Below are 23,826 nucleotides of genomic sequence, written 5' to 3'. Positions count from 1 at the left end.
CCCATAAATTAACTATGTCTAAATTGAATTTGATTTGCAGCTTGGGGTGATGATGAAATGAACCCTTTTCTTTTTAATTGCTGATGTTTTAATGTGTAAAAGACAAAGAAAACCAAAGCAAACCCAAATCTCATGGACCTGAGGCTCTGTTTACATCATTCGCTGTAATAAAGCAGCCCCATGCACTGCATCCTGCTCCGGAGCTGCCAGTGCCACGGCAGCTCGTCCGCACAATGGGAAGTGGAATTTTGGCATCCTGATAACCTGATTGTTCCCCTCTGGTGCGCTGGAGGCGCCTCCTCACCTGCACATCCAGCAGCCCCCAGCCAAGGGGCGACCCCAGCACCAAGAACACGATAAAACCCATGTTAAAACCGGCCTTAAACCCATGTTAAAACCAGCCTTAAACCCCGCTTCCATCACCGCTGAGCGCTGCAGGAACGACTCGGCCACCACCGCTGCCGTGTAATGGATGGTCAGTGCATTTTTATTTCATCAGCACAGTACAAAAATAAATAAAAATAAGGGGAGGGGATTAAATTACAGGCACACTGAGCCCCATGACACAGGCGGTCAGGTTATAAACCACACATACGTACAAACGCACTATACACACACATACAAAATGAGACAAATATAAATTAAGAACAAGAACCCACCAATTTGGTCAACAAAGAGCTACAGAAGAGATTGCACTAAAATAAAACAACCTGGACGTACACATGTATCATTAGCGGGGTCCCACTGTACAGCGATGGAGAGCTTCAAGTGAGGAGTCAGAGATGGCACGGTGCTGCTCCTGCTCGCTCGCCACTGCAGCGCCCCATGGAGCAGAACGGAACGAGCCCGGTGCAGATGGAGGAGAAAAGGAAAATCAAACCCAAAAGAAGGAGTTGTCAGTCCCCATCGGGGAGCAGCGGCACGGGGCCGTGCGTTGTGCATGGGGTTGGTTACAGCCATCGCTCAGGAAGGGCTTTTCTTCGGGTTATTATTATTTTTAATGTGTTTTTTTTTTCCTTTTTGTGGTTTTTTTTTCTATTTTTTTTTTCTGAAGACACAAAATGCTCCTGTTCGCATGCGCAATACCACTGGCAAAGCAACAATGAAAGAATAAAGAAGGGGGGTGGGTTTTTCATGTGCCCCCCCCGCAGGTTAGTAGTTTGTCGGGTTTTTGTTGTGAAAGTACCTCGGGTAGCAGCATGTGGCTCTCTCCTTGCACACTCAAGTAGCTCCTTAGCACAATACTCATGATCAGTGCACGACGGGGACGAGACGGTTCACATTGAGCTCACGGAACAGTTGCGGTGATTCCCCCCGGCCCTGCTCGGCAATTTCGAGTCTCTTCAAAGAAAATAAATAGGGGAAGGGGGGGCCGGGCCCGCCGCTGTCCCGTTCCCGGCAGCGCCGCTCGGCCCCCGCGGCCTCCGTTGGAGCCTTCGGAGCAATCGCCTTTTATTTCATTCATTTTTTTGTCTGTTTTCCTTTTTTCTCCTTTTTTCCCCTCGTTTTTCCCTCCCGGGTCTTTGTCTCGGGGACGCGGCCGCCGGAGCCCCGCTCCGCTCCGCCCGCTCCGGGGCTGTGGGGGGGGGTCCCCCTCAATCAGCGGGATGGAGAAGGGGGCAACGCTCGGAGGGGGCTGCGGAGCCTCCCGCTCCCCCCAACCCAGGGTCGGGCCCAGGAGCGGCGGCAGCTCCCGGCCCCACCACCCCCCCCCCCCATCCCGCTGGGATAAGCCCCGGGGAGCGGGGCCGGGGCCCGGGCGGGCGCTCACCGGTCGAGGCCGATGAGGAGCCGGCCCTTCTCCTCGGAGCCGCTCTCCTTCTTGAGGTCCGCGAAGACCTGGGTGAAGAAGTGCGGGTCGGCGTTGACCTGCAGCATCTTGGGGCTCATGAGGTCGATGATGGAGAGGCAGCGGTCCCAGAAGGCCTCCTTACAGCTCTCCACCAGGAAGGGCTTCAGCGGGTAGGAGATCTCGTTGCCCATGTAGGAGTAGGACAGGTACAGGCAGGTGAGCAGCACCGCCTGCAGTTCGTGGTCGCTGCCCACCTCGGCAGAGATGACATCCCGGCAGAGCATGTAGAGGAAGACCACGTTGGCCGGCGTGATGAACCCCTGGTCCTGCCATCCCTGCAGCAGCAGCGAGCGGTCCACGGAGCGCAGCCAGAGCACGGGGTCGGTGGGCGAGAGGTGCTTCAGGCGGTAGCAGCGGCGGCAGAGGAACTCGCCGAGGCAGCGCAGCAGCTCGCTGGTGGACGCCTGCACCACGACCCGGCGCGGGGTGGCGGCGGCGGCGGCGGGCGCGGTTGGCGGAGCCTTCTGCGCCGAGGCGAGGGCGGCGGCGGCGGGGGGCGGCGGGGGGGCGAAGGTGGCGAGGTTGGCGCAGGAGAGCGACTTCTTCAGGTTCTCGTTGTTGAGGTGGGTCACGTTGCTCTGGTAGCCGCCGTTGGGCTGCACCTTCTTGGAGCTCTTCTTCTTGGCGGAGACGGCGGCGATGCGCTTCCACGGCAGCACCGAGATCAGCGAATGCCGCTTCAGGCCCTTCTCCTTCGCGTTCTTGCTGTTCTGCACCGCCGTGTAGTGCCCCACCGTGGCCGCCCCCTCCTCGAACAGCGGGGCCTTCCGGTAGCTCGGCGACAGCGACAGCACCGTGCCCATGGCGCCGGCCGCCCGGCGGGCCCCGCCGCCCGCCCCGGCCCCGGCCCCGGCCCCGTCGCGGCCCCGCGCGCGCTGCCCGCTCCGCCGCCGCCGCTCAGCGCCTGGCCCCGCCCAGCCGCGCGCGCTCCCGCCGGCGCAGTGCGCGCCCCCGCCGCCCCGCCCCTCTCCGCCACGTGCGCCCGCCGCGCCGGGGGGAAAGGGGCGGGCAGGCCCCGCCCACAGGCCCCGGAGGCCACGCCCCCCAGCTGGCCGCGCTGGAAGACCGCAGCCCCAACCCAGGCCACGCCCCCCGCCGCCCAGACCACGCCCCCCGCCGCCCAGACCACGCCCCCCACCGCCCAGACCACGCCCCAAGCGCATCCCTAAATGGCAATGACCCCACCCAAGGAGAGCAGGCCCCGCCCCCCGGGCGGCCCCGGTGCCGGTTCCCAGCCGGGAGGAGCCCTCCCGGTGCCGCCGGCTGCGGACCCTGCCCGGGGCCTCCCTACGGGAAATGATGAACAATAACCAAGAGCTCAGATAAAACCAGAAACAAAACCTGAGCCCCCGCGGGAGCCCCAGCACCGGGCCCAGCATCTGCACCGGGGCCCAGCATCTGCACCGGGCCCAGCATCTGCACCGGGACCAGCATCTGCACCGGGTCCCAGAGCCCGCACCGGGCCCAGCATCTGCACCGGGGCCAGCATCTGCACCGGGGCCAGCATCTGCACCGGGGCCCAGCATCTGCACCGGGGCCCAGAGCCCGCACCGGGCCCAGCATCTGCACCGGGGCCAGCATCTGCACCGGGGCCCAGCATCTGCACCGGGGCCAGCATCTGCTCCGGGCCCAGCATCTGCACCGGGACCCAGAGCCCGCACCGGGCCGAGCATCTGCACCGGAGCCCAGCATCTGCACCGGGCCCAGCATCTGCACCGGGGCCCAGGCCCCGCACCGGGCCCAGCATCTGCACCGGGGCCCAGCCCCCGCACCGGGCCCAGCATCTGCACCGGGGCCCAGAGCCCGCACCGGGCCCAGCATCTGCACCGGAGCCCAGAGCCCGCACCGGGCCCAGCATCTGCACCGGGCCCAGCATCTGCACCGGGGCCCAGAGCCCGCACCGGGCCCAGCATCTGCACCGGGCCCAGCATCTGCACCGGGGCTCAGCGCCCGCACCGGGCCCAGCATCTGCACCGGGCCCAGCGCCCACACCGGGGCCCAGCATCTGCACCGGGGCCCAGCGCCAGCACCGGGGCCCAGCATCTGCACCGGGGCCAGCATCTGCACCGGGACCCAGCGCCAGCACCGGGGCCCAGCGCCAGAGCCGGGCCTCAGCGTCTGCACCGGGCCCAGCGGCCGCACCGCCGCCTCCGCTGCGGCGTTTCAAAGGCTGGGACCGGGGTTAGGGAAAGCGCCGCCGGGCCCCGAGGGCCGCCGTTCAGCCCCGCTCCAGCTCGGCAGCACCGGAGCCCCCGCAGCGACCCCCCGAGGCCGCTCAGGCCCGACCGCAGCGCAACCGCTGGAGGCTGCAAGGCTTCAGCTTCCGCCGCTGCGGGAGAAGCGGGGTCGGTGCTGCTGCAACGGCAACGGAACGGGGCAAACCTCACCCGGCCCCCGCCTGATCGGGGCTGGGCCGAAGCAGGGCCCGTCTGTACCCTCCCTGCACGGGAGCCGCTGCAGGCGGCAGCCGGTCCCCTTCACACGGCGCAAAGGCTTCAGAACCTCCACATCTCCCATTTCCCGCAGCCACAACCGCACCCCCGAGGTAAGCGGTGACCCCAGGGGCACCACTGGGCCCAGCCCACCATGAACTTGAGGTTTAGTAAAGAAAACCTCACTTTGGGCCCGAGCTCTGCAGACGCTGCTGCTTCTACCAGGGCTGGTGCTGAGCCAGGCCAGGCATTCACTCAGAGCCATGCAGTGAAAACCAGGGGAGGCCCTGATCCATCTTTTCCTCCCATCCTAAATTCAGACCTTGCACTTGGCCTTGTTGAACCCCATGAGATTCACACGAGCCCACCACTCCAGCCTGCCCAGGTCCCTCTGGCTCCCACCATTGCCTCCAGTGTGTCAACCACAGCACAAAGCTATAATAATAATTCATAATTTATAATACACCTTCATCCTATAACTGTACTTGCCGTGCCAGGAACAGGTCCCAACCCATGAATGTGCTGCTTAAAACATGGTCCCTCACATTCTACATCTCAAACAACACCCCAAATGCTGTTTCTGTGAGCTCCAGCCTGTTGCCCGTGCCCTTTCCTGCCTCTGCTGAAGACAGGAGACAGAAGCTTGAAAAAAAACGTATTTTATTGGAACTCATCTGAACATCAGATATACCTGGTGCTGGTTAGCAAGAACCGTTTGTACATTTGATATTGATGGTGCCAAAAACCCAAACAGCGACCGACAGGATGAGATGGAAATGAAACAAAGAAGAAAATCATAACATGAGATGCGGAGAGGTTAAAATGTGAACAGAAAAGCAGAAAAAGAATCAGCCAGTCTAAAGAGTGAGTGAAGGCAAAATAGCTCCTGCCAGAACAGAACCCTTGTACAAAATAGGGGGTTTGTAAGAAAAACGTGGAGAGGGAAAGAGAGACAGAGGGAGGGAGATGGAGATGAGCAGGACAGAGCCGTGGAAGCTTACACTGCCCAAATGGCATTGAACCCAGCTTGAACCTCACTGGACAGTGACATGCTGCAGCACGCCCTGCTCCACCCCACCTACCAACCCTGGCTCCTCATGGGCGCTGCTCTGGGACATTCCAACCTGTCTCCCATCAGCTGTTGGGAACATAAAAGAACCCCAGCAGCAGCAGAGGTCAATGGGAGGCTGATGTGCACCAGGGTCTGGCTCCTGGAGGGAGGTGAAGCCTTGGGAACGCTGCACTCCTGCTCTTCCTACCAGTGCGGGTGGGGAGAAGGATAAACACGGACACTCTAGTCTAGTCTAAACAGGAGCATGCAAACCAGGCCTCGGGGAGGAGCTGGTTCCTGCAGCACAACCCAGCCTCGGCAGCTGGAGAGGACCGGGCTGGCGCAGCAGCAGCTCCGCAGCACGGTCCTCGGGCACAGAAGCCATAGGGCACATCCCTGCAGAGCTGCTTTTGAGGGGATCAGAGGCCTTCAGGATTCAAAAACAAACCACCAGTCTGTACATTTTGGGTCTTTTTTGGTTCAGTACAAATGGAATCAACTTGGCTGTTACACACTGCAAGTCTCAACTTTGAGAGCAGAGGGAGAGATGAAACAAACTTGTTCTGGGCACCTACTGGCAACAAAACTTTGTCCCTGCTTAACTCTCTGCATCCCTCAGGAAGTGGAAAGCACATGTTTAGGTAGCGTAAGCCTTTTTCCTTTTATTTAGAATACCCTCTTTGTTTAAACAATATTCCCCCCCCAGATACAAAGTCCGGCCAGTAAAGATTACATGGGAACTGGAACACGCATCATATGGATACAGGATGCACTGGATGAGGAAGTTTAAAAACTTTCCGAGCGAAAAGTAGAACAAAGAGAAAAAGGAAAGAAAAAAAAAAGGAAAAAAAAAATCAAGTCTCCTAACATTTCCCAAAGGTTTCACTCTCCTGTCACACACACGCTCCACATGACAGCAAATTCAGCTCTGCAAAGACAAAACAGAGCCATGTCAATGCAGAGGAGACGCAGCGAGGCTCGAGGACACAGCTCTGCCCCCACTCACCTATGTTAGCTTCTTGGCTTTGTTGTAGAGCGAATCCACTACTTTACTCATGTTCTGAATAGTCTCGAGGGCTGCTTCGTATGTTTTGTCTACAGGGGGTTCGTCGAAGATGATGAGGACTCCCTCGCCTTGGTCAAGGATGCCTGTGGGCACAACGCTGCAGTTATCCCAGTGCATCACAGCTTCCACACAGCAGGAACGCAGGGCTCTGCCCAGCCAACAGCCCTGGCTGAGTTCTGGCTGCACTGCACCACTGCATTAGCTGCAGCTTCCCCAGAGAAATTAAATCATCCCAGAGAGGAGCTTGACAAGTCACCAGGAGCTGCTTGCGCCTTGTGCCTGCACATTCCCCAACAGCCACCATACCTGTGCCCAGGGGGTGCTCAGACAAAACCCTTTGATAATTACACTATTTCCAGGTGCCAGATGGGCCCCACGGCTGCATTCCACAATTCCCAAGCTGCTCACTAACCAATGTGCTTCCTTCAGCCACAGGTTGGTTACTAAAGAGGGGTTACTAAACTGACACTAGAGGCAATGCAAACATGAGCAGAGGCAATTCTGGTTAAGTCTCAAGCTCAACAAATTCATAGAGTGATAGGAGCAGCCTTCATGATAACAGAGTAACAGATAAACCCACCACTCTCTACTCTTCCCACACTGTTAACTTGCACGTCCCCCATCTGAAGCAGAGCAGAGCTGTCTGAGGAGGACACATGGGGCTCAGAGGTACAGTGATAAGGAGTCTATCATCAGTTGGCTTACACACAGCCTGGCTGTGAGCTGTGAGGCAGTCAGGACTGAAGGAAGCAGAGACTCACCATGAAATTTCTTGTCCAAGATCATTTGTGACAGTTTCCTTTCTACCTCAGCCTGAAATTGAAGCAGAAACATTAAAAATCTCACAGAACTATGAAAAATAAATGTGAATTTCACTACACCACACTCAACAGCCCTGGTGGCATATATGCACTACCTAACACCAGCTATTTTATCCCTGAAACATGGCGTCAGGACAAGTCTCTCCTTGCAAGTTGCTTTGATACTACCATATGCTTTAGATGACAGAGGAAATTAAGCAGTAGCTTTTAATGACAAGAGGACCAGGATGTCTTGCCCCCCTGCTGCACAGAAGAGGGTGCATCTGCCATCTCATCCAGGCACTCACTAGGGAATGTGGAGCATTCTCACTTGGTTCAGCAAGTATTTAGTCAAGTGTTGGCCAAGCTTCATTTATGCCACTCAGCAGCAGGGTGACCCCTTGCCCAGGCCTCGCTGCAGGAGGGGGTGCTAGTTCTGCAGGTAAACTGCTGTCCAGCTTTTACTCAAGCTGTGTTAGACACCAAGGGCAAGCCTAGGGAAAGACTGCACAGAGAGAGAAAGAAGACAGATGACATAACAACCATAAGGGCAAAGCTTGGCATACTTCCACACCTCTGGCCTTAATGCCAACATGGGACAACAGCATTTTGGGATACAACTGGCTGGGACTACAGTGGCTTTTCCTAAAACTTAATCTGGTTGGGATTATCTGTAAAGCAGTCATTGCAGTAGTTAGTGTGACACAGGAGTCCTTAATGAAACTGTAGAGGGATTAGTTGGATCCTGTGTCTTAAGGGCCTAAGAAAGACTCCTCTGGGTGCACTCATCAGTATTAAATACAGGTCAGCAGGGAAAACTGAGCTGGCCACAACAGGAGCTGTTACTACAGCAGAGGAAAGTCTGCCTCCAGTAAAAAGCAAGTACTAACACCAGGAGTAAAACCCACATGAAGGAAGGTGAGGTTATAGCTAGTAACAAGTCCACTGTGGAGGAAGCCAGTCTGATGCCTCCTGGGGACTGTGCATGTTAAAGTTCAGTTTCCAAGAGTGGGATTTGCCTGCGAATGCTGTGGAGCTGATCTGCCAGACCTAGTAGCCTACACTTATTTCCCTGTGGCAACTGCCATCTGATCTCAATTTCTTTACCCTCTTAAGATGTGCCACCGATTTCTAGTGATGTTCTTACCTTTGACAACTTGATGAGGCTGGATATGTGTTCAATCTATAAGAGAGACCAATAGAGTTAAGTAAATCTTTAGCTGCATTTCTGACACACAATACCGGCTATGGGGTTCTTCCATATCCAATAGCTTTGCAGCTTAATGTTCTTAGGCTTTCACATCCAATTTTAACTGAAGATGGACTAGACACCTAAACCCATTTCACTCTGAAACATGAAATAACAGGTTTTCTCCAAGATTACTGAAGCTTTACCCACACCACACGAGAGCTCTGAAAAGCCAAACTCTGTCCACCTTCAGTGTGGAGGGTGGACCCTAAGTGAAACAGGTGGAAAGGGCAATGACTCCAAAATGCGGGTTTCCAAAGTTCCCCTCAGCTCTCTCCTTATCATTTTTAGGCTGAACATGATGAACCCTGAGCTCTGGAACTGCTGAGTCACTCCCAAATAAGAAGTGTTCTGCATAGGAACAAATCCCTCACCCCCTGCAGCAGGGAACAGAGGTGCCAGTGTGTTGCTGTGCTTGCTGGAATATTTACCTGTACTCTGGAGAAGGGTTCGATGACTCTGATCAGGTTCTGTTCCAATAAGTTATCGTAGAGCTTAGCCAAGTGAGTGTTAATGATGGGGTCGTCCCTGAGCTCCACCTTATAGTCTGTCAGAGCCTGCAGAAAACACAATGGGATCAAATAACTGATGTAGCAACAGGTCTCCTGTCCCTAAGGTCCTCTAAGTCTGAAACAGTCTTCTCTCCCTGCCCAGCAAAGTATCAGTGGTTAATCCAATCCCATAGCTTAGCTAAAAGGCCAGGAGGTCACAACAGCCTGGCAGCCTTTCAAGCATCTTTCATCTTTACACTGCTGAAGCTTAGCAAGAAAATCTCTCTGCTTTCCACTCAGGAGACAGGATTGTTTCCTGACATGGGAATGCTCCCCCTTATCTCTGTGGTATTCCTGCTGAAGCCAGGGGGAAAAAAAGTAGGAAAACACACATCCCAGTGAACAGCACCAAAAGCTTTAAAAAAGAAAAGCATAAACCCCCCTAGTTTCCAGCCAGCTATCACTCCCCATGCTGCAAAATACAAGCCAGTTAACTATGGTGGGGCATGTGTTGATGCACTGTTGCTTTCTTTGACTGTCTTTACGGTTTCCTGCTGTGGAATGCAACGGCTCCAAACACTCTCCAAACGTGGCATTTCCAGGCAGGCCCCATTCTCTGTCTCCTGACTCACCTTTTCAAAATCAGCCAGTGATCGGTTCTTGCTGGCCTGTGCCACACATTTTAGTGCTTCTGTCTGCAGAGAAAGAAAATGAGAGGTTATTTTCCTGGGTTCTCCTCTCAGTGTTATTATGCCAACTGTGCAGTACACTGGAAACGTGCTTAAGCAGGAAAATGGGAATGTTCCTCTTGCTACAAAGCCATGTCAGTGTGACTTCCACACAGGCAGAGTAAGAACAGCTGCTCGTAAGGAGAACATGCAGAGCAGCTGCAGGACACAGCATGAAATCAGCTCCACAGAAACAAAGACCTCGAGCTGTGCAAGGTTTGGGAACACCAGCTGCAGTTCCTATCAGGTTGCATGTTGGGAGCAAGTTTGATCCAGTTCTGCAGTAAAGTGAACATTCTGGCACTTGCTTAATGAACATGGCTGTTTTCAGCTCATAAGCTGTGTCTCCTTCAGCATGTCCCACTTCCCCTGCTGAGAAGCAGAAGCATGGCAGAAGTCCTCTGGACACCCTGTCATGGACAGCATCAGAAAGTGTTTCTTGTCTACCCTACAGCTGCTGAAAGAAAGCAAAATTTAGCCTCAACCAAACTACCATATTTATACTGAACAGAACAGGAACACCTCTAGAAGAACAGTGTCCAAGTGGTGAGAGGCACAAGCTCACGAGACAAGCAGGACAGCCCAGTGGCTGTGGTGCACCAGGCCCAGGCTTCTGCCACCACCTCTCCCAGCAAGCTTCCCCAAGGCTGCCCACTTTGCCTCTGCTCCCCCAGCTCCATTTCCACAGCTGCTGCAGGAACTTGCCATCAGTGCTGAATCAGGAGGCCAGGGCAGGGACCAGATGAGATTTCCTGTACAGCACTGCCCTCATGCTCTGAAAAGATGCCTCCAACCCAGCTGCCACCCAGGGGAAGCAGATGAAGCAGGACCAGAGCTGCCCTACACGATCTAGCAGGGATAATGCAGGGATATCCCCACTCCAGACTCTTTTCTAGCACATATGCTCACCGACCTCTACTAAAGAGCTTCCCTGGTCCTCTGTGAAGTAGATGAGTATAAGCTCCTGCGTCAAAGTAAATAACTGGCTGGCCAAAGCCACCGAGGGCATCAGTGTGTAAGCCTGGCTCAGACCCTGGCACGCTTGGCTTTTGGCCCTGTACTTACTTAAGTATCCCTGGATTTAATACGGAGACAACTTCACAGACTGGCAAGTTAACATGTTAGAATAAACACTTGATTTAACAGCTCCCCAGCTGCTTGGCTTCCAGCTTGCAGTCATCTAGGTCTCAAGCTGCTCAGTTATGCTGCTATGAATGGGTTTTCAGGACTTGCTACAACACAAGTAAAAACAATGAGTAACTTGGATTTAAATCCATCAGCTCCATGGCTGCAGAGCTGGCGATGGTTGAGACACGAGTACCTCAGAGCATTAGGCATTTCGTAGCTCATGAAGAAAGCAGGGAGGAGAAAAACAGAAAACAGCAGGCCAGGTTGTGAGAATCACTGTATTCCCTTTGAAGGCAACTGACTTATGGTAATCACTCCTGGTAATTTAATCAGTTCTGGATCTCATTCAGGACACTCAGAAGCAAAGGGTATTTTGGGATGAAAAGACCAATGTTTTTGGCAAACAGCATGACATCATATTGTCAGAGATAACAGGAAGATAGAAAGGATGAAGTTTCTGTACCTGTCTTCCCGCATACCGCAGAGCGAGCTTCCCACTCACTAATGCTTGCACATCTTCTGGGCTAGAGAGGGGAGGGAAGAGAGCACTTATTCAACAACACAGCTTTAACCTAAGGGTGTCTCCAAAATTCCCGACTGACAGCAGATTACTACAATTCAAGTAACATTGTATCAGAAGCACTGATTAGGTCATAAAGACAATTAGAGTCTTAAGCAAAAAGCGTTTCCTATTTAGATGTAAGAAGTATTCTTCACAGAACCATTTGCCACGTACATGTTCAGCATGATTTTGCACAGCAACATGTATTTGAGCGCAGTGATGGCTTTTGGGTTGTCAATTGAATCATATCCCTCAAACGCCTCATAAAAATATGAATAAGCTGTTTTCCAGTCTTTCTCTTCTGCTGCATGGATAATACCTGTAGAGAAGAACAAAAAGGCAGGCATCAGAGTTAATTCTGAATGTGAGGAAAAAGACAGAACAATTTGGATACCCAGTGCTTTATCTGGTACTTCAGTAGAGGGAATCTTTCCCTCTGTGCTTCCCTTTACCTTATCTCTACCAGGAGAACATCTATGCCCTCTCTTAAGGGGACAGTTGAAAGCACTCCAGGTAAGTGCCTGCAAATTAGGTCAAAAACAATGTTACAGTTGTACTAACAGAGTGTACTGTGAATGCACAGCGAGATTATGGACCCTCTGTCACTGGATACTTTCAAGAACAGGCTGAAAAAAACATTTGTCAGGAGCAATGTAATTACAGCTCATCCTGCCCAAAGGCAGCTGGGCAGACTTGTGGGTATTCAGGTCCCACCTAGCATCATTTTCTATGATTCACTCAGGAAAAGAACAAATATCAATCAACCAATGCATCATGACGAGGCCCAGAACCTGCCCTCCTCCTGAAAGGCTTTACCTGACTGCATGTCTAACGCTGCTTGCAGCTTGGGTGGACAGTAGATTGCGTTGGCTGTGGTTCGTGCAGAGGTTAAGGCTGCTCTTGCTTTTGGCAGATTGCTCAGGGCATGGTAAGTCTTACTTTCTAGCAGCTGCACTTCCACCAGCAATGCCTTGTCATCCATCTTTTTCAATTCCCGAAGAAGCTGAGAGCCTAGCAATGGGAAAGAACAAGATTACCTTTGTAATCTGCTCTGTATCAACAACAACACAAGCCAAGTCTTTCCAGATGACACCCTTCTTCCCCAGCAGGGCAGGCTTTCAGGAAGGGAGGCTGTCCTATGGCAAGCCTTCACAGCTCCCTATGCTGTACTCCCATAATCCAAGTGATTAATTTACTGAAGCACAGCTTTGGAGTGTGGAGTCTGATCAGTTTAAACCTGAGTTCATGACACATCTGTATGCAAACCAATTCTAACTTGATAGTTAATTCTGTGCACTTCACATAACTTGATCAGATCCAAGTCACCCACAGGACTCTGGACACAACACACTCTTGTCACCACAGTGTTTAAGAAGTTACAAGTCCCTGGTGAGATGGGTGAACACTTCTGTACATGTCAGTGCTCACCCACATACTGAGCTGGCAGAGCTGTCTGTACAAGCCAGCTTAAACCTCATCTTACAATACCACAGTCATGTGCAAAATGAGCATCTAAACAACACTGAAGGGAGCTGGGACATACAGCTGACCTGCTTCACTCTGCCTTGCAGCAGAACAGGAGGGTTAATTACCCCATCTCAGGTAGTGCAGAAGCAAATTCTTGAAGCCTTTACACTACTGCACAAGAGCTTGTCTAATTACATCCTTAGAGGCTTGCCATTTCCTTGCATTACTACTGCTTTTACTGTGTAGTTGAGCAAAACTCTCTGACCACAGCATTGTGCTATGTATGTTCCAGCAGGAGACAAATTTGATGGCCTTTAACAGGATACAGCTTGTCTCTGCTTCCAAAATCATTGGAAATGAACAAATGCTGAGAATAAAAAGATGTCTAAAAGCTGTTATCATCAAGCTACAGCAAAACATGGCAGAACAGGTACAGTTCTGAAAAAAATCAATGGTCGAGTCCTACAAAACTTAAGAGGCACGATGCATTATTTCCCTTGTCAGCCTCAAGACAAACCTCAAAGCCAAGATCTACTACCACCACCTAGTGGAAGACTCACCTAGTTGCAGTGCTTCTTGATACCTCTTGGTATCGAAGTACAAAGAGACCAGCCTCGCCTGGAGAACAGAAAAGGAACTGCTGTGAGGGAAGCCAAAGAGAGGTAGCACAGATTTATTTTGTAAAATGAAACTTCATATTCTTATCTCACAGACTTCAATAAATTCGTTTGTGTTCATTAAATTATATGGTCCAGTTCTGCAAGATCTACCATTTGCAAGATCAGCCAGTCTAAAGACAACGGGTAAAATCCTGCCTCTTCAAGAAGAGTCACTAACTTATCACTTATCAGAGAACAATAGAATGGTTTGGGTTCAAAGGGACCTTAAGATCAACCAGTTCCAGCCCCCTGCCATGGGCAAGGGCATCTCACCCTAAACAGGTTACTCAAGGCCCCATCCAGCCTGGCCTTAGCACCCATCCATTACATGTACAAAGACCTGGACAACACACTACAAGTTTTACAGGTATTAAATGTGATAAAGGGAAGACCCTATTACACAGGTTTGGGATCCACAATGTAACATACCTCCAGAGCCTGACGTAGGAAAGTCCTCTTCTCTGATTTGGCCCATTCAATACACTCTAAACACAGGTCAACCTTAAAGGGAGAAGAAAGAAATGTGTAAAGCCTTCTGCTGCCCCTCTTTAAAACAGCAGTATGCTTCAATCACTTCCTACAAAGCAACAGAAATACAACAAAGCCTGTATCTCCACAATGTAGTTTAAGGAAGCAAAATCACTCCCTGCTCAAATGCTGCACTATCCTGGGCTGGCAACCTTCAGCATTAGTGCCTACCTAAAACACCTCTTTCAATACTAGCAAGGTAAGTGTGGTTTTATAGTTCATCACTGATGAGAACTGCAGTTCACTAGTGCAAGGTTAACGGGTTTCTCACCAAAGACTCACTGGTAACCACACATGGAACACTACAGCCTCAGGCTGCATCGCATTGAAACCAGAGTTTAAACTCACAGAAATGTTGTGCAAAATGACACAGACCAGCTAAATTGTGCTATGGATTTTCATATTCCATTTGCTAGATTAACTTCCTGCACTTTGTAGCAACACTCACGGTATGACACCACTTATAACACATACTGCAAGAGGAAGTAAAGTTCAGAAAGCAAACTAAGGTCGAATTTAAGCTTTAGCAGTCACAAAACCCAACAGACCACCTTCTTCAACTCCTTTTCTAATGTGTTTGGCTTCCAACAACTTTCTCTGGCCACCAGGGACAACCCTCCCACACTGGAATATGAAAATAAAGATTTGGCTTCCAAAGTTTTAACAGTAAAAATGACTGCTGAAATCCTAACAGCATTTCTGAGGCAGCTGTGTTTTTGTTGGAACCAAAACCATCTGGGTACATGAGAACTAATTCTGCCTTAGGGCAAGGGATAGACGAGAAGACTTTGAGGTCCCTTCCAGTATGTGTTACTCCATTTCACTCAGCTATAGAAAAAACTGTATTTTCAATTGCTCTATAAATAAAACAAAATAAAGTGCACGTGTTCTAGGGCTTAATATGCCATATCACATGTGTCCTTTAGCAGTACTAAGCAACAGAGGTGCTAGGCTCCACTGTTTGCAGCAGAGTCAAGAGCCAGGAGCCAGTGAGCAAGTGACACTGGATGTTTCATCCACTGCTTCAAAGCAAACGCACCAGTGGCTTCTCATGCTTTTAACACTGTTGTGATTCTCTTGATGAATAAAGCAGTCATGTTCTCACTCCATTAGAAGAGGGTGTCAATTTAGTACTGGTCAGTAATATACAGTAAGTCACTCTGAGGTCCTAGGCTCAGGAATGCCTTTTCCCAAATCTCTGGATGACAGCTCTTTCTGGAGCAGCTCTGTAGCTGCACCACACTGCAGGGCTTGTCAGCTGCTCAACACAGCTTATTAAATGGGGACACTTTATGAAAAGCCATTATGAAGTCTCAATTTATTGCACAGTGATAGCTGGAGCATTAGGAGCTGGAGAAAACTCTAATTTCATTGCTTTACTGGACTCTTGGGAGTTGTCTTAACATACATCTCACTGAGGAAGCAAATGTCCCTCTGAACAGGCATGGAAACTACTAAGGACTGCTTCATCAAGAACATCACAGGTTAGGTGTCACAATTACTTGAGGTTTTGGGGTCGGCTTCGGAATATGCTTGAAAGCAAACAATTTTACTAACTTGGCCATATTTCCATTGCTGTTACTCCAAGTTCTTCTCCCACCATAAAAAGCCACCTTTTGGGACTGTATCCAAATACCATCATTTCTATCAAGTTACCTTTAGAAGAAGTGTGAAGTCATTTTCTCCCAATGTCTCCAGTGGTTCCCTTCTCCCCTGTACATCCTATCCCACCTCCCTTAACCTTTTCCATTAAAGAAGAGGAGCAAAAGATTGTCACCATTTACAGTAATGTCACACTACAAACTACTACTGATGCTGTGTCCCTAACAGCAAGCAACACAAATCAAACTGCCCAGGGCAAGAGTTACTCCTAACCTGAAGCAAGATAAGGCTTGCAGAGAAACACGATTATGAGCGAATTAAATTATCTAATGTTTTATTAATAGAATCTATCCAAATGCATTAAATTAATGTTTCCTGACATGAAAAATTCTTCAGTGTGGAGCAAACTGGGTCAGATAATGGTGTTAGAGGCTTTTGAGGGACAGACTACTGATGAAATATAAATCTCACCTCCTGTCCTGTTGCTGCCTCCATATCAAGGAACAGATCAAGCAGGGATCGCACTAAGCGGGCAGCCTTTGCTTTGCTGATGGAGTTCAAGAAGGGTCGAACATACTTCAGGAGTCCTCCCAGCTCTGCATACAGCAAAATACAATCATGAAATGCAACCATACAGCCACAAGTTCCACTTGATGTGTCTATACGCAGCAGTATTTATTAAACTGTTTATTACATCAAACAGTTTATAAGCAGTCTCTCAACACATTCACAGGAAAGGAGCAACTGAGAGGTGAGTGCTGAGCTCCTGTCTCACCCGCACAGCACACATTTCCCGTTACTTCATTTCACCCAATTATAACACCATTTGTAACTACACTTGCCTCAGGCGTGCTTTAAAAATGGAGGAATCTGTTAAATACTTTGAAATTTTTCTATAAAATGGAGTTTATAGCTTAAGTATGTTTTTACTGACTCACAGCATGATGTTTCACTCTGCCATACCAGCGAGCCCTACAAAGTCCAATACACCCTGCGCTCTGCTGCTGAGCAAATGGCAGTTCTTAACACTGCAACTACCCCCATCATCCTGTTAGATCTTACTTAACTAGATTGCTGTTTCTCCTACTCCCGTTAATAGCTTACAGTTACAAAGCTAGTCTCAAGCCCACAAAGGAAAAGTCTTTCCTTATGAAGAAACACACTTAAAGTGTCATTCCTACAGAGCAGAGGAACGCAGCAGTCAACGTCTTGGCAGTTTCAGGACTCCACATCCATTGGAGCAGAAGTGAGTTACTTCTTGGAATCACACAGCACAAGTTAGAAGTTTTCTCCTTCTCCAGCAGGTCAAGGGAGGTGACTGTCCCCCTCTGCAGCGCTCTGGGGAGGACCCGTCCCCCCTGTAGTCTTACTGGGCTTGGAACAGAAGCAGCCCTAAAGCTGGAGTTGCCCAGAAGCTGGTTCTTGTGCTCTTCCCTGATGCAAGTAACACAAACACTTGAAAACACTGCACTTAGCACAGGGAACAGGTTGGCTTCTTGTCAGGTCACAGCACCATATCCTTACAGCTTTGAGCTCTAAGTAAGCATCTGCCAGTTCTCAGTCTGTCATCAAAGCAGAGAGACTCTCGACGAGATCTAACAACTCTCAACTACTGCGAGGTACAAACTTCCTACAGCACATGGCTGCACTACACCCGCTCCTCAGAATCAACCACATCATGTTTTTAGTGCCAAATACATTCTTCCCTACAGGAAAGGAACTTCAGGAAAAGAAAAGCCTATAGTGCAGTACCTCCCTTTCTGTTGACTCGCTCAACACTTGCCCAAGAATTCACTGGAAAACAGATCTGATGTCAACAGCTAGAATATATCTGCACATTTAGCCATGCAAGCTCCAAGTTCCCATAGAAATTTCTCTTTCCCACCAATGTAACTGTCAACTATTTTTAGGATTCTTGTTTTTTTTTACTTGCTTGGTAAAGGGATGTGATTGACAGCTCCAGAGAAGTGATGAGCAGCAGCTCTGCTGCTCACCCTCATAGAAAGTGCTTCCACAGCTAACATGCCATGAACCCAGATCCCTGCTCCAAGTTTTTCCAATCCTATTGTTTTAAGCAATGCTATAAAAATCTAGAACTGTCCTAAAAGACATAACTAATTTACAAGTTCAACCCTTTATCTCTACCAAGCAGATGATAAAGAGGCCACTTGTATTACTGTTGTTAAATAAAGCCAGTAGATCAATAGAGGTTAGTCCTCTAAAAACTACACGTTCATTTCCCACTCTCAGCCAGTCAGTTTGAACTTTCAAACCCCACCAGAGTGCAGCTGATTTTCTCCCAGATCCCTTCATCTCTGAGCAGTTATCACTTGAGAACAGCCGATGAGGCACTGCAACACCTCAGATCCATCAAAGAAATTCCACTCACTACAACTAAACCGCATGCAGCAAGAGATACAATGAGTGGACCTGCTTCATTTGGGCCAGAAACTGCTCTGTCTCAGTCACTTCTTTGTGAGGTTGAGCAGCGCTGGATTCACTCCCATTGGATCTGAGCTCTGTGTGTCTGCCTGGAGCTAGCATCTTTGGGAAGGGTTGTACCTGCTGAGGATGCTGCTGCCCCTGACTGCTCCTCACTCCTACAGCCTGCTTCATCCTAGAAAGCACACAGAAAGGAAAGGTGACAGTCTTTCCCACATCTCTGAGCTGTGGTAACCTCTTTCTTCATCCCATATCCTCACCATGTGTTTCCAGAAAGCACAACCTGGTCATCCCACTCTGATCTACACACACACAACTGGCTTCTCAGCACTGCCAAATTCCTTTTCTTCAGCGTATCTGCAGCTTAGTGCTGCCTTTAATAGATTTCCAGCATATTTCACATTTGCTTCTTCATAAACCTGGATTTCATGAATTAACATTTGACATTTTCAATTATTTAGCCTTCACCTTAAGAAAAAGAAATAATCTATTAGCTAGCTATGAGAATACACTGAAGGTCTTTATACTCATGTAAAACTTTGGCTTAATCTCAAAACTATTCCAAGTTCTGCAACAGTAACAACTCTTATCTGGGGCTTCTCCACACCAGCAGCACATCCACACATTTACTTGAAGATACTTCTGTTGATTTCCCCCTTTTTAGACCAAACACACTCATCTTCCCTGGTGCAGGAGTAAAGCCAAGTTTAGTTATCTCTACAGAAACAAACATGAGAGTGCAAAGGGCACTTGTACAGCACAGACACCTATTACTGAGTTAAAAGACCTCAAGTCAATTAATATTCAATTAGAGAAATTGGCACTTGCACAGCAAGCTTTATTTGCTCCAAATTCTAACTGTAGGAAGAGACGAACTGTGTGCTGGAAAGGCTTATTTTGCTCCATCGACTATATAAGGAGGTCACAAAAGGAAACCAAACGTGGACAGCTATAGTTAGGTGAGATGAATAGCATCTCTGTTTCCAGCACTAATCTAAGTGCAAGTCATCTACTTTGTCACAGGCTCTGTTCAACTGCAAATCGCAAGGGGATCAGTGTCCAGAATGCTCAAACACACGCAGACATGGGCAGATGAATGGCCAGGTCAAAACAGATGTTTACAAAGACAGCAGGACACCAAGTGTGCATTTCAGAAGAAAGGTAAAACTAAGATCTTGATCACTGGGTATCAGAGACCTCACACTGCTCTCCATAAACTACTCCAACATTAGTTCTCATCTCCCAGTTGAACCTCAGTTTGATTAAACCTTCTGCTGCCTGTTTTCCTCAACCAGTTTCAGACTGTTAAACACATACATGCTTCACATTCTGAATCACTGTTGTGCATGGTTAGAAAACATCAGGGCTATACTATAGCAAACTGCCTGCCATGGGCAGACACACTTTGTACAGATGTGGTGTAACAGCTTCTGTAGCGCTCGAGGTGAAAGGTGCTGCAGAAAAGATCAGAAAAGGGCAGCAAAAGAAACAAAACCAACCTGCTGAGTACAAGAGAACACACACACTGCCCTGTGTGTGCCTTCCAGGAAACAGGAGACATGAACAGATTCCAATAAGAAAAACTGTGGAATAGGAAACTCTACTCCATTTCTGTCCTTTCATACATTCACAAAGAGGACTATAGAGTCTTGCTCTCGTGTACAACTGGGCAAGGATGCAATGTTTCAGCAGATAAATCACAGAATCACAGAGTTGTCTGGGTTGGAAAGGACCTTAGAGCTCCTCCAGTTCCAACCCCTGCCATGGGCAGAGACCCCTTCCACTGGAGCAGCTGCTCCAAGCCCCTGTGTCCAACCTGGCCTTGAGCACTGCCAGGGATGGGGCAGCCACAGCTTCTCTGGGCACCCTGTGCCAGCGCCTCAGCACCCTCACAGGGAACAGCTTCTGCCTCAGAGCTCAGCTCAGTCTCCCCTGTTCTGGCAGGTTAAAGCCATTCCCCTTGGCCTGTCCTTACAGGCCCTTGTCCCAAGCCCCTCTCCAGCTTTCCTGCAGCCCCTTTAGGCACTGGAGCTGCTCTCAGGTCTCCCCTTCAGGAGCCTTCTCCTGTCCAGGCTGCCCCAGCCCAGCTCTCTCAGCCTGGCTCCAGAGCACAGCTGCTCCAGCCCTCGCAGCTGCTCCATGGCCTCCTCTGGACTTGCTCCAGCAGCTCCACATCCCTCTGGTGTTGTTGCCCCAGAGCTGGATCAGGACTGCAGGGGGGGTCTCACATCAATTCAATCAAGAAGCAAGCTGCTGGTGAGTAAGGATGTTTTGAGACAAACCTTCTAATTTGAAACAAGGCCTTGAAAAACTTCTCATCTCAAACATAACAAAACTTTATCCACCTGTATTAAAATGGTCACATATCAAACAGTCAGGAACTACACTGCCCAATGCATGAGAAATCTTTTGGAAAACCAGGACAAGTAACATGTGATTAGTATTTATTGTGGTTTAAACACAAAGCTGCACAGCTCATTCATTCACTCCCCCCCTTGCTCCCCCAACCCCCAGAGAGTTAGGAAGGAGAATCCAAAGAATGTAGCCCCCACGGGTTGAGATAAGAACAGTTTAATAACTAAGGTATAACACAAATCACTACTGCTACTAATAATAATAATGATAAAGCAAACAACAAGTGAAGAGAATACAACACCTCACCAGCCACCAACCATAACTCACCCCACCCTGCCCAACTGAGCACCGACCTATACCTCCTCCATCCCCCCAGAGCTCCAGCCCTTCCGGGTCTCTCCCAGTTACATCCTGGGTATGATGTGCTATGGTATGGAATACCTCTTTGGCTAGCCTGGGTCAGGTGTCCTGTCTCTGCTTCCTCCCGGCCTCCCCTCCTCCCTGGCAGAGCATGAGCTCAGAAAAGGCCTTGGACAAACCAAACATTTGAGCAGTAACTCAAAACATACTTGCTATCAGCAACCGTTCCCAGCCTGAAAGTCAAACCACAGCACTGCACCAGCTACCAAGGAGAAAAAATGACTGCTACTGCTGAACCCAGGACAGTATTTTATGTTGTTTATCTAGTCCTGTCTCAAAGAGAACACTCCCTGCCAAAACCTGCTTTTATTTCCATCTTATCAAATAAGGAGACTACATTCATCTGAATGTATGCATCTCTTACCCATTACCTCAGTTACTTATTTCACTCTCACCTTCTGCCTGCCCAGTCTTGGCCAAAAGCGAGCCCAGCTCCAGGATGCTCTGCTCCTTGACTTGCACCGCTTCTTCATCATTCTCCTGGACATCACGTTTCACTAGGAAAAGAGTTGAGAAGCTACTTTTAATGCTGTTTCAGTTAAATGATAACCATTACCCATCAGCTCCATGAAAGGCACCAGCAAAAGTAACTGTTACAACAGGCTAGAGTGAGATCTGGAAAGCAGATTATGTGAAAAGTTTAAAGGTGTAACTCCGAGTGCTTCATCTGCACTGCACAAAGGCTTTAATCCATCTGACAGATACAGCTGCAAGCTCCAACTTGAATATAACTTAGGTTTTGAAGTATTCTCATTAAGCTTGTCCAGCTAGTCAAGTTTCATTTAAAAAGCATCACCACGCAACAGACCCTCCCTGCTGAAGGCACAAAACCCAATGGAAGAAATGCAATGGGATTTCCAGGGCCGGGTGTGCTGGTCTGGCCATTCCTCATGTTGCTGCTTTGTGTATCAAGCTGTGATCCCGTGGTGCAAATGCAGCACAAGAACAACCTCAGCTCTGTGAGCTGGGTGAGTCTGTGCTCCTCGCTCAGGAGCGGATCATGTGTTACAACTGCAGCAGGAGGCAGCACTCCCTTCCACACTGAACTCCAACAATCTGATCAGCACCGGGTACCAATGTAACTGCCTCTGAAGTACGCCCCAAATGACACACATCAGCACCAAACCTGTGTTTATACAACAGGATTTTCATGTAAGTGAGCCACAAAACACCACTTTCTTCCCTGCCACCTACTACCATGGAAAAATTCATCTCCACCATCTAACCTGTCCACAAACAACGCTCAACTCCACTGCCCCCCTCTCCAAAGGGAGCCAGGATCCGCTGAGTGCAGGCTGCAGCTTTCAACCCTGTAACCAAACACATGAGGTGTCAACAACACAATAACTTTGCTCTCAAGAAGAGCACCCCAGCACTGAGGGATTCTCGGGCCTGCTCCAACTCCCACTGCCCAGCAGCACAAGCTGATTCACTCCTGAGCCTGGCCGGTTGTAGGTGTGTTGACAGGCTCAGGAACACCAACTACTAATTAACCAGCCAAACACCGAGAGGGGTGAGCAACTTGCACGGACCATAGAGTCATTCCCATTTCACGGTGTAGCACAGACATCAGGAACCACTCATTTGCCCACCGCATTGGGGTGACAGCAGCTCACAACACCCTTTCACCACAGTCACCACATGTGAGAAGCAAGAATCTCTCTTTCCAACATCAGTTTCGAACGCAGCCCCTCTCCCTGCCCTGTACACACTGATAAAGAGGGATACCCACACCATGCCTACAACCCACTGGGCAGCACCAACACCTTGGCACCACTAATGTCTGGGACATCCCAACAAGGTGACTGATGCCAACAGCATCGGTCTCGAAACAAACACAGGTTAAAATTCCAGACACAGCACAACAGAAACTCCCCAAAACTTCCCGCACGGCGCCGAGAAGGTAATTTAACAACCGGGTGGATTTTAGCGTTAGCAGAGGGAACATCGCTCCCAGCAGAGCTTTCTCCCCCTCCAGCACGCTGAGGGCCTGCCGCAAACCCCGGACGCTGGAGCAGCGCAAGCCACTCAGCAAAGAGCCGGCAGCGGCCGTCTCCTGCCCGCACCGCTCCGCCGCTCCCCGGGCTCACGGGCTCACACACCGCTGCGCCGGGGACACACCGCGCTGAACGGGAGCAGAAGCCGGCCCGAGCCGCGGGGCTCCGCTGACAGGCTCCGGGCTCGGCCGCCCGCTCCACCCGGCAGCTCCCAGCGGCGGCGGGCAGCGGCGCGGCCCCGTGCTGCGGGTGCAGGCCCCGCGTCGGTGGAGCGCGCTGGGCCAGGCCGGTGCCGGTGGAGCCGGGCCCAGGCCTCGCTCTCGTCCGGCTCGCACGGTGAGTCAGCAGCCGGCGGCGGCGCCGGGCAGCAGGCGGCGGCAGGCGGGCGGCGGCGGCGGGCGAGGGGGCAGCGGCGGCGGCGCTCACCTATGGAGTGCAGGATGCCGATGGAGGCCTCGCGGTCCGTGGAGAGCAGGGACTGGGCGCGCTGGAACTCCAGCACCGCCGCTGCCGCCATCTTACCGCTCCCTCACTCCCTCCTCGGCGCCACACCGGAAGCAGCCGGAGAGAGGAAGCCCCTTCCGGGGGAGAGTCCCGAGGCATGACGGGAGTCGTAGTCCTGGCAGCAGGGAGCTCGGGAAGGAGGGGGCGGGGCCCTGGGGGCGGAGACATGGAGTGAGGGGGCGTGGTCTGTGCTTTGGGGGCGTGGTCTGTTTTGGGGGGCGTGGCCTGGAGCCTCTAGCGACGGGCGGGCGGCTCCGCTAGCTGTCGGTGCAGACCCCGGGCACGGGGGGGGGGAGGATCCATCCGGACACCCGCACCCGGGGCCCGAACTGCCCCACGCGGCCCCGGGGGGGCTGCAGTGAGTGCTCCCCCCGAGGCGGGGGCGCTGCGGACAGGGTGGGCACCGACACCGGTCCTGGTGGGCAGCACACGGTGGCAGAGGCCTTGGAGCGTCTCCCCCCCCATTGCCGCCGTTCGCACCTCCCCTTCCCAC

General features: G+C 50.9%; 2 protein-coding genes across 4 annotated transcripts; both read right to left on the bottom strand.

Annotated features, from left to right (window-relative positions):
- Positions 1-469: 469 nt before the first annotated feature.
- Positions 470-2,762, bottom strand: CDK5R1 (cyclin dependent kinase 5 regulatory subunit 1). 3 transcript variants are annotated; one of them, XR_004550366.1, is made up of 3 exons: positions 1,772-2,762; positions 1,187-1,341; positions 470-1,088 (listed from the first exon to the last, which is right to left on the bottom strand). XR_004550366.1 is itself a non-coding variant. In XM_034070356.1 (2 exons), the coding sequence occupies exons 1-2, from the start codon at positions 2,653-2,655 to the stop codon at positions 1,278-1,280; spliced, it is 948 nt and encodes a 315-aa protein (XP_033926247.1). In that variant the 5' UTR covers positions 2,656-2,762; the 3' UTR covers positions 470-1,277. The 3 variants fall into 3 exon arrangements, 1 of the variants encoding a protein (XP_033926247.1); XR_004550367.1 differs by having other exon boundaries at positions 470-813; XM_034070356.1 differs by having other exon boundaries at positions 470-1,341.
- Positions 2,763-5,971: 3,209 nt separating this feature from the next.
- Positions 5,972-23,398, bottom strand: PSMD11 (proteasome 26S subunit, non-ATPase 11). The gene is made up of 14 exons (XM_034070101.1): positions 23,256-23,398; positions 21,228-21,329; positions 16,087-16,211; positions 13,915-13,986; positions 13,387-13,444; positions 12,176-12,370; positions 11,534-11,678; positions 11,261-11,321; positions 9,574-9,636; positions 8,882-9,007; positions 8,349-8,384; positions 7,163-7,214; positions 6,342-6,484; positions 5,972-6,263 (listed from the first exon to the last, which is right to left on the bottom strand). The coding sequence occupies exons 1-13, from the start codon at positions 23,344-23,346 to the stop codon at positions 6,342-6,344; spliced, it is 1,269 nt and encodes a 422-aa protein (XP_033925992.1). The 5' UTR covers positions 23,347-23,398; the 3' UTR covers positions 5,972-6,263.
- Between the last annotated feature and the right edge of the window lie 428 nt (positions 23,399-23,826).

Source organism: Melopsittacus undulatus, chromosome 17, assembly GCF_012275295.1.
Source record: "Melopsittacus undulatus isolate bMelUnd1 chromosome 17, bMelUnd1.mat.Z, whole genome shotgun sequence".
Classification (NCBI taxonomy): Eukaryota; Metazoa; Chordata; class Aves; order Psittaciformes; family Psittaculidae; genus Melopsittacus; species Melopsittacus undulatus.
Note: the sequence above shows the minus strand (reverse complement) of the source record. Positions and strands in the feature narration are given on the sequence as shown.